This window comes from Coregonus lavaretus (assembly GCF_964263955.1).
Source record: "Coregonus lavaretus genome assembly, contig: HAP1_SCAFFOLD_5124, whole genome shotgun sequence".
Lineage (NCBI taxonomy): Eukaryota > Metazoa > Chordata > Actinopteri > Salmoniformes > Salmonidae > Coregonus > Coregonus lavaretus.
This window is the reverse complement of record NW_028165333.1, coordinates 12,501-22,500: the sequence shown is the minus strand read 5'-3', so window position 1 is coordinate 22,500 and position 10,000 is coordinate 12,501. Positions and strand designations below refer to the sequence as shown.

General features: G+C 45.1%; 1 protein-coding gene across 4 annotated transcripts in view; it reads right to left on the bottom strand.

Annotated features, from left to right (window-relative positions):
• Positions 1–2,518: 2,518 nt before the first annotated feature.
• LOC311115961 (breast cancer anti-estrogen resistance protein 3 homolog) overlaps positions 2,519–10,000 on the bottom strand; it is a 14,985-nt gene continuing 7,503 nt past the window's right edge. For 2 of the 4 annotated variants that reach the window (XM_084191079.1, XM_084191077.1), the window contains 8 exons: positions 9,134–9,287; positions 5,741–5,915; positions 4,981–5,142; positions 4,755–4,870; positions 4,501–4,672; positions 3,764–3,884; positions 3,513–3,695; positions 2,519–3,335 (listed from right to left, as the gene is read on the bottom strand). In XM_084191079.1, the coding sequence (XP_084047205.1) occupies positions 3,154–3,335; positions 3,513–3,695; positions 3,764–3,884; positions 4,501–4,672; positions 4,755–4,870; positions 4,981–5,142; positions 5,741–5,915; positions 9,134–9,287 (1,265 nt within the window). In that variant the 3' untranslated portion in view covers positions 2,519–3,153. The remainder of the gene's footprint in view (positions 3,336–3,512; positions 3,696–3,763; positions 3,885–4,500; positions 4,673–4,754; positions 4,871–4,980; positions 5,143–5,740; positions 5,916–9,133; positions 9,288–10,000) is intronic. The other 2 variants (XM_084191080.1, XM_084191078.1) reach the window with 1 other exon arrangement.

The following is a 10,000-nucleotide window of genomic DNA, read 5'->3' as shown; positions in this document are numbered from 1 at the left end:
AACCAATCAAGTGGCTCTGTTCCTGACCACTGTTTCTCTCTCTCTCCTTTTGTGGTTTAACTGTCTGTGGTCATGTTCTAACCAATCAGATGGCTCTGTGGTCATGTTCTAACCAATCAAGTGGCTCTGTTCCTGACCACTGTTTCTCTCTCTCTCTTTTTGTGGACTCTTTTTTTGTGGTTCAACTGTCTGTGGTCATGTTCTAACCAATCAGATGGCTCCGTGTTCATGTTCTGACCAATCAGATGCTTCTGTGGTGGTGTTCTGAACCCTGTTATTTCTCCACTGCTGCTGTTTGATGAGCAGGGTCGTCTAACTACTCCTGGAGGACTGCTGCTGTTTCTGATGGTTTTACTTCGGTCCTGGTCCAGCCCGGGATTCAATCAAAGGCGCATTGTCGATTAGCACACCAAATTTGACTGTTAAAGGTCATTTTTCACTTTAGCTGACATCCGCAGCGTTTACCATGAATGCGATCTCCACCAAGGTCAGAGAAATTGCTTTTAAAAAGGTGCATCTCCGACAGTGTCGTTGAGAAATGCGCCTTTGATTGAATCTCAGCCTCAGACTCATTCAGACCTGGGAAACCAAATCATATATCAATTACATGGAATAAATTCAGGACCAGAGCCCTAAAAGTAGTCACTATATACAGTTGAAGTCGGAAGTTTACATACACCTTAGCCAAATACATTTAAACTCAGTTTTTCACAATTCCTGACATTTAATCCTAGTATGAATTCCCTGTTTTAGGTCAGTTAGGATCACCACTTTAATAATAGTAGAGAGAATTATTTATTTCAGCTTTTATTTCTTTCATCACATTCCCAGTGGGTCAGAAGTTTACATACACTCAATGAGTATTTGGTAGCATTGCCTTTAAATTGTTTAACTTGGGTCAAATGTTTCTGGTAGCCTTCCACAAGATTCCCACAATAAGTTGGGTGAATTTTGGCCCATTCCTCCTGACAGAGCTGGTGTAACTGAGTCAGGTTTGTAGGCCTCCTTGCTCGCACACGCTTTTTCAGTTCTGCCCACACATTTTCTATAGGATTGAGGTCAGGGCTTTGTGATGGCCACTCCAATACCTTGACTTTGTTGTCCTTAAGCCATTTTGCAAAAACTTTGGAAGTATGCTTGGGGTCATTGTCCATTTGGAAGACCCATTTGCAACCAAGCTTTAACTTCCTGACTGATGTCTTGAGATGTTGCTTCAATATATCCACATCATTTTCCTTCCTCATGATGCCATCTATTTTGTGAAGTGCACCAGTCCCTCCTGCAGCAAAGCACCCCCACAGCATGATGCTGCCACCCCCCGTGCTTCACGGTTGGGATGGTGTTCTTTGGCTTGCAAGCCACCCCATTTTCCTCCAAACAGAACGATGGTCATTATGGCCAAACAGTTCTATTGTTGTTTCATCAGACCAGAGGACATTTCTCCAAAAAGTACGATCTTTGTCCCCATGTGCAGTTGCAAACCGTAGTCTTGTTTTTTTATGGCGGTTTTGGAGCAGTGGCTTCTTCCTTGCTGAGCGGCCTTTCAGGTTATGTCGATATAGATACTTTTGTACCTGTTTCCTCCAGCATCTTCACAAGGTCCTTTGCTGTTGTTCTGGGATTGATTTGCACTTTTCGCACAAAAGTACATTCATCTCTAGGAGACAGAACGCGTCTCCTTCCTGAGTGGAATGACGGCTGCGTGGTCCCATGGTGTTTATACTTGTGTACTATTGTTTGTACAGATGAACGTGGTACCTTCAGGCGTTTGGAAATTGCTCCCAAGGATGAACCAGACTTGTGGAGGTCTACAAATGTTTTTTCTGAGGTCTTGGCTGATTTCTTTTGATTTTCCCATGATGTCAAGCAAATTTCAAGGTAGGCCTTGAAATACATCCACAGGTACACCTCCAATTGACTCAAATGATGTCAATTAGCCTATCAGATGCTTCTAAAGCCTTGACATAATTTTCTGGAATTTTCCAAGCTGTATGTAAACTTCTGACCCACTGGAATTGTGATACAGTGAATTATAAGTGAAATAATCTATCTGTAAACAATTGTTGGAAAAATTACTTGTGTCATGCACAAAGTAGATGTCCAAACCGACTTGCCAAAACTATAGTTTGTTAACAAGAAATTTGTGGAGTGGTTGAAAAACTAGTTTTAATGACTCCAACCTAAGTGCATGTAAACTTCCGACTTCAACTGTAGGTAATAGGGTGCTATTTGAGATACACAGCAGCGTCTGTCGACCCTCCAGGACTAGTTTGACCATAGACCTTCCTGGTATAATGGAACTGGACTCGTCACTCGCTGCTTCTCAATGTTTTATGGAGTAGATATAAATACATATTATTATATGATCACATTTTAAAACCACTTATGTGTTGACCTCTAAGTACCTGTGAACCTTTTTGATTGAAAAAAAAAAAAAAAAAAAAGTGATGTAAAATTTGATGTTTGTTTCATTTTGTTGTGCGTTGTCTTTTTTTTTTACGGACCAAAGTTGACACAGTGATGTTTAAATCATTTATATCATTTTATCTCTTTACAAATATAATCTAAATAGAAAACATGTTAAAACTCAGACCTTTCCAGTGATATCCCCTTTTAAAAAAATTAAAAAATAAAATAAAATCACAGACACCTAGATGGTTGAGAATAAAGTTGTCTGAAATGAACACAGAACATGTTAACAGGTAAACTCTGCAGGTCAACATTTTGACATGCCAGTACCAACAACCAGTAGACCCACATCACACACCTTGTCTGTGTCCTTTCGTAGCACCCTATTCCCTATAATGTGCACTACTTTCAACCAGAGCCCTGGTCAAAAGTAGTGTACTTTATAGTGAATAGGGTGCAATTTGGGAGGTAGACCTTGGCCAGGTTTATTTGGGTAAACCAACCCATCCACACCTGCTAGGTACGGAACCCACGGGCGTCGACCACGGCAACACCCAGACAACTCCCAGGACCGCCCCAGGGTCATATTCATTAAGGCACCAAACTGACTGAAACAGGGAGGGATTACCTGAACTTTCTTTTGCTGCAAAACGCTTCTGTACGGTGCGAACTAATGAATACGACCCAGGTAAACAGGTTGCAACGTTGAGCCCAGGTCACAGTATAGAGGTTAAGGGTAAGAGGTCAGAGTTCGGGGGGGAACCCCTCAGTGGGTTCCAGTTTGTGGGAGAGCACTGTGAGGATCTTGTCAAACTTGTGGTAGCGTTCCTCCCTGTCTGCCTCCGCTCCAGCCTGTCCCCAGAACAGCCTTAGGGCAAACTCTGTCCTGAAACACTCCAGCAGCTCTGGGATTGGCTCCCAGTCACCTGACGGGACAGAGTGACTCAGGATGGTTATTAGGTGGGACGAATGTGATTGATTTGGTGGTTTGGATGTGTGCCTGTGTGTGTTCTATAATGTGTGTGTTCTATAGTGTGTGTGTGTGTGTGTTCCATAGTGTGTGTGTTCTATAGTGTGTGTGTTCTACAGTGTGTGTGTGTTACCTGTGAGCAGGCTGTGTGCGTGCTCCTGGTACTGTGGGGCGTGTAGCGCAGCGTTGCGTGCTGCCTGCAGGGTGTTGTATAATAACTGACAGCCTCTCTCAGTGTGTTCTCCCTCCTCTCCCTCCATCAGCCTCAGGAGGGGAACCAGGTAGGGCACAGCCAGGGGACCCTGCACCACAGAGTCTACACACACATTACACACACATTACACACACAACAGACACATATTAAACACACACACACACACACACCTTCCTCACCATCTCCGTCATTCAGAGCCTTCATGGAGGGTTTGAGGGTCTTCTCATACATCACAGCGCTCTCTGTGTGGTTCCTCCTCAACGCTCTCCATGTCCTCTCCAGATGGACGACCTACACACACAGGACGGACGTGCACGCACACTTCAGTGACCTTGACTAGTATCTAGGGTCTCCTTAGCGACCTTGACTCGTATCTAGGGTCTCCTTAGCGACCTTGACTCGTATCTAGGGTCTCTTTAGCGACCTTGACGTGTATCTAGGGTCTCTTTAGCGACCTTGACGTGTATCTAGGGTCTCTTTAGCGACCTTGACTCGTATCTAGGGTCTCTTTAGCGACCTTGACTCGTATCTAGGGTCTCCTTAGCGACCTTGACTCGTATCTAGGGTCTCTTTAGCGACCTTGACGTGTATCTAGGGTCTCTTTAGCGACCTTGACTCGTATCTAGGGTCTCTTTAGCGACCTTGACTCATATCTAGGGTCTCTTTAGTGACCTTGACTCGTATCTAGGGTCTCTTTAGCGACCTTGACTCGTATCTAGGGTCTCTTTAGCGACCTTGACTCGTATCTAGGGTCTCTTTAGTGACCTTGACTCGTATCTAGGGTCTCTTTAGCGACCTTGACGTGTATCTAGGGTCTCTTTAGTGACCTTGACTCGTATCTAGGGTCTCTTTAGTGACCTTGACTCGTATCTAGGGTCTTTTAAACAAAGCATTGTGTGTGTATTACCTGAGGCATCTCCAGAGCCTTCATGACGGCTGAGAATGCGTAGAGGTTGTGGGCGTGGTCTCTCAGGGCCTGGGCCAATAGGATGACTTTATGCAACACCGTGGCCCTCTGACCCACTGTCCCTGTACAGCCCAGGATATCTATGGCAACGCCCAGGGCTAGCAGGTGGTGCCTGACGCATACAGAAACACAGTTAGATGTTCATATTTGAGGTGTGTGTGTGTGTGTGTGTGTGTGTGTGTGTGTGTGTGTACCTCTCCAGCAGGTCCCGTCTGAGCTGTTGTCCGTGAGACAGGGTGACCAGCTCCAGACCTGAGCCAACTCCCATCATCCTCCTCTGGTCCTCTGTCACACCCACGATACGAGCCACCTACACACAGACAGACAGACAGACAGTGTGTTTGTGTGAGAGAGAGAGTGTGTGTGTGTGTTTATAGTGCATAGGTGTCTACGTGTGTGTGTTTATAACTATGTGTTTACCTGGCAGTCGACACTGAGAATGTGCAGAGCGGTTGTCATGGCGTTGGAGCGTGTGAACAGTTCTTTGAGCGCCAGCAGAACGGTGGGATCTAGAGGTCTGTTATTTTCTGGTAGCAGGAGGGACTCAAACTGGTCCAGCCTGAAACACGACACCGTCTCCACCTGGTAACATGTTATTAATATATTGATAACATGCTAATAACACGTTACTTCTCAAACTGGTCCAGCCTGAAACACGACACCGTCTCCACCTGGTAACATGTTATTAGTATATTGATAACATGCTAATAACACGTTACTTCTCAAACTGGTCCAGCCTGAAACACGACACCGTCTCCACCTGGTAACATGTTATTAGTATATTGATAACATGCTAATAACACGTTACTTCTCAAACTGGTCCAGTCTGAAACACGACACCGTCTCCACCTGGTAACATGTTATTAGTATATTGATAACATGCTAATAACACGTTACTTCTCAAACTGGTCCAGCCTGAAACACGACACCGTCTCCACCTGGTAACAGCCTGGTAGTAACATGTCTGTATAACTACTACATATGGTTTGTTATTGTGTGGTAGCAGGATTAGATTACATTACATTAGATTAGAGTTCATAGTCTGTTATTCACCGAAATGTAGTCAAACTGAGCTAAAAAAACATCAACTACATCACAATGTTGTTCAATAAACATGAATAGAATCCCCTACATCACAATGTTGTTCATTGTAAATCAAATTAAATAAACAACAACGAACCTGCGGCCTCTGAAAGTGTGAATCCTCCTCTTCCTCCTGGGCCTGTCCGTCAAACGGTAACCCAGGCAACTCCCCGCTTTTCTGTGCCTCCAGGAAGTTGAAGGATGTCTCGGTGAGACGGGCTCTGCTCTGCCACTTCTCCTCCGCACGCAGCCTGTCCACGTGGCCACGCTTTCTGACAGGAAACACACATTAACAGACGTATATATACAGGTCCATAATGACACTCTTGAGGAAGATGAGCAGAAAACACTGTATCCAATAAATAATACAGATACTGAGCTATATTGCTCTTTTTTTAAATAATTATATTCCTTTATACTAGTACAATTGCTCAGAGAAATAGCTTTTGTTTAACAAATAATAAAAATAAAAGATAGGGGTCAACATTATTGGCACCCCTGTTTTAAGTACTCTAGCGCCCTCATCTTGTGAGGATAAGGTCACTGAGCCTTTTTCTAAAATGTTTTATGAGATGGGACAACACATTGGGAGGGATCTTAGACCATTCCTCCATGCAGAATCTTTCCAGGTCCTTGATATACTTCGTCTGCACTTATGGACAGCTGCTTCCTCAAATCAAACCACAGGTTTTCAATGGGGTTCAAGTCCGGAGACTGAGATGGCCATTGCAAAATGTTGATTTTGTGGTTAATTAACCATTTCTTTGTGGATTTTGATTAGTGTTTGGGATTAATTTCTTGCTGGAAGATCCACTTGCGGCCAAATGTAGGCCTCCTGCCAGAGGCAACCAGGTTTTGGGGGTAAAATGTCCTGGTACTGGGTGAAATTCAACTCCTGTACTCATCAGGGTGGACATCAGAGTAGACCAATAGTATTATCCTCTGAAATCATCAGAGTAGACCAGGGGTTCCTAAACTTTTTTGGCCCGCGACCCCATTTTGATATCAAACATTTTTCGCCACCCTGTCACGCCCTGACTCAGGGGACGCTTATTTGTTGAGTCAGGGTGTGTATATTCTATGTTGTGTAGTTCTATGTTTTCTATCTAGTATGTCTATATCTATGTTGGCCGGTGTGGTTCCCAATCAGAGGCAGCTGTCGCTCGTTGTCTCTGATTGGGGACCATACTTAGGCAGCCTATTGGCACTAGTGGGTTGTGGGATCTTGTTCCGTGTGAGGTATGTTGTTTGTGTACCTTGGACTTCACGTTTCGTTTGTTTATTGTTTTGTCGTGTGTTTATTCAGTTTAAATAAACATGTACGCATATCACCCTGCGCCTTGGTCTGACCCGTCTGTAAACGGACGTGACAGAAGATCCCACCAAACGAGGACCAAGCAGCGTGTCCAGGAGCAGACAGCCTGGACCTGGGAGGAGATCCTGGACGGTAAGGGATCCTGGACTTGGGAGGAGATTCAGGCTGGGATGGATCGCCGTCCTTGGGAGGAGACAGTGGAGGCCCGGTATAGAGAGGAGAAACGGCGCCAACAGTGCCGACGACGGAGACCCGAGAGGCAACCCCAAGAAAAATGTTGGGGGGGCACACGGTGTGGACGACGAGGCAGCAGGAGGCCGTTAAAGGGCGGGTCTGCAGGTTAGGAGAGGAGGCCACCATGTTACGGGGGCTATTGGTTCAGAGGGAGCAGGAGTGTAAAAAAAGTAACCAATGTAAAAAAAAAAATTTTTTAAAGAATTAACGGCCAAAGTTTACTTTTTTAATTGCCGCTATAACAGTATATAAATCTGAAGGAAGTATATGCAGTGGCGTGTATTCATGGATGCCAAGGGAAGCCAGGCTTCCCCAAAAAATTGACAAAAGAAAATAACACATTATTTTATATATCTTTCATCTCTCTGTTTTCCTTCAATTCACAAGAGGCTGAATGTATCTCACCAGAATAAGCATCCGAGTGAGCGAAACAGCGCCCCTCTGTCTCTGTATGTGTAGCCCATCTATCTGATGCTGTCTGGTCATAAAGAGTATGACATGTTGCCGACCGTACCATTTAATGCAAGTGAAGCCAGCGAGCATTTGGCCTCCCTTGACAAAAATTACACAATTGTAGCCAATCAGTGTTGAATTAAACTGAGTGAGCTCAACTGTGAATGGTCCTCGCGCACCAAGAAAGTGTCAAGTGAAGCCAGTTTGGATTTGGCTTCACACCAATCACGTCACATCAAGCAAAGCGTAATTGACAGAAATAAACTTGAATTGTTGCATCTCGTTGTGTTGTTATCCTCTGGTGGCTAGCTAGCTAAAATTGTCCCTGTCCTAAATTAGCCATGGACGGAGATAAGAATTTGGACTTGTGGTCTTCCTTAATTCTCCGTACTGGCCAATGATTATAACGGCGATTCTGATCCAACCATAAATTCACACATTGTGCCTCTGGTCTGAGAGATGGAAGTTCAATATGTAGCTTGATGTAGACGACTTACGTTGGACTGGTCTAAATTGTTTTTGCAATCTTTTGGTTGTCACTGTATTAGACTAAGCATAGGTGATTTGATGATGTTGAAATGTTGAAGTTGAAATGGTGCTGGAATAGTGGAGGGAGGCAGCTCCTGTTTTCTTTGTGACTTGCGGTATCTCTCCATGGTTCTAAATCAATAGCTGTTCAGTAGTCCAAAAATGTCCGAAATATTAACTTGATTGATCATACTGTAGGTCACGTACATTTTTGTTACATGCAATAATGCTTTATGGACTTCACCAGACAGAGGTTGCTCTCCGGTTTTGGGATGAAACAAAGGTGTGGTTGAATTTATTCTGCCACTGTGTCTTCTTATTGTCTCGGCCTTTAGGCCTATATATCACGGTGGCAAGGCATATGAACTAACAGGTTATAGAGCAAACAACGCAATTATCACAACACATACTGTAGGTTGTAATATGGCATTTATTTTCTCCAGGCTTGGCTTCCCCAGTGATTTTACCCATGCACCGTTACTGAGTATACAGTTTGAAGTGACTGAAATGTATCAGAAAGTTATTGGGAAGTTCAGAAGATTACCAGGCTATAATTTGCTATGATCTTATGTGTAGGAAAGAACATGATCATTGATGATGTTCTTTTTTCCCCCAGTCTGAATTAGTGCCTGGTCTTCTCCACTCTGTTCTAATGAGGCTTGTGGGCATCGTAGAAGGAAACGTGTTCCTGAACGTCTTATCTTTCAGCGATGGGGTCATAATATTTCGTAGCTTAAACCATTCAAAAGATAGAGCTACATTTGTAGGAAGAAAACAGAAACCATCTGATTATTCCAACCGCATCTAACGGCTACCGGAGGTTACTGACGTAACCCTGGTTATATGAACCAAACGCCATTTTTTTACATTTTATTTCAGAGTTTCTCTCTCGACCCCATTTTCAAAATCAGTCGCGACCCCTAGTTTGGGAAAAGCTGTAGACCAATGGTTTCTTCTTACTTTGATTCAGGCACCTGGATGACCAGCTCGTCATAGGGGTCGTCACAGTGACGGTTGGGAGGAGTCCCGGGGAAGAGGACGGAGACTCTGAAAGGTTTGGGCGGGGCTCGGGGGTGCAGCTGTCCGTCAGAACCTCGCTGCGTCACACCTCCACCTGGGGACCACAGGGGGTTACAGAAAGGGTGTGTGAGTGTTACCTGTGTGTGTGTGTGTGTGTGGTGTGTTACCTGTGTGTGTGTGTGTGGTGTGTTACCTGGGTGTGAGGGCTGTGTGTGTTACCTGGGTGTGTGTGTGGTGTGTTACCTGGGTGTGTGTGTGGTGTGTTACCTGGGTGTGTGTGTGGTGTGTTACCTGGGTGTGAGGGCCGTGTGTGTTACCTGGGTGTGTGTGTGGTGTGTTACCTGGGTGTGAGGGCCGTGTGTGTTACCTGGGTGTGTGTGTGGTGTGTTACCTGGGTGTGAGGGCCGTGTGTGTTACCTTGGTGTGTGTGTGGTGTGTTACCTGGGTGTGAGGGCCGTGTGTGTTACCTGGGTGTGTGTGTGGTGTGTTACCTGGGTGTGTGTGTGGTGTGTTACCTGGGTGTGAGGGCCGTGTGTTACCTGGGTGTGTGTGTGTGTGTGGTGTGTTACCTGGGTGTGTGTGTGTGTGTGGTGTGTTACCTGGGTGTGTGTGTGTGTGTGGTGTGTTACCTGGGTGTGTGTGTGTGTGGTGTGTTACCTGGGTGTGTGTGTGTGTGTGGTGTGTTACCTGGGTGTGTGTGTGTGTGGTGTGTTACCTGGGTGTGTGTGTGTGGTGTGTTACCTGGGTGTGTGTGTGTGTGTGGTGTGTTACCTGGGTGTGTGTGTGTGTGGTGTGTTACCTGGGTGT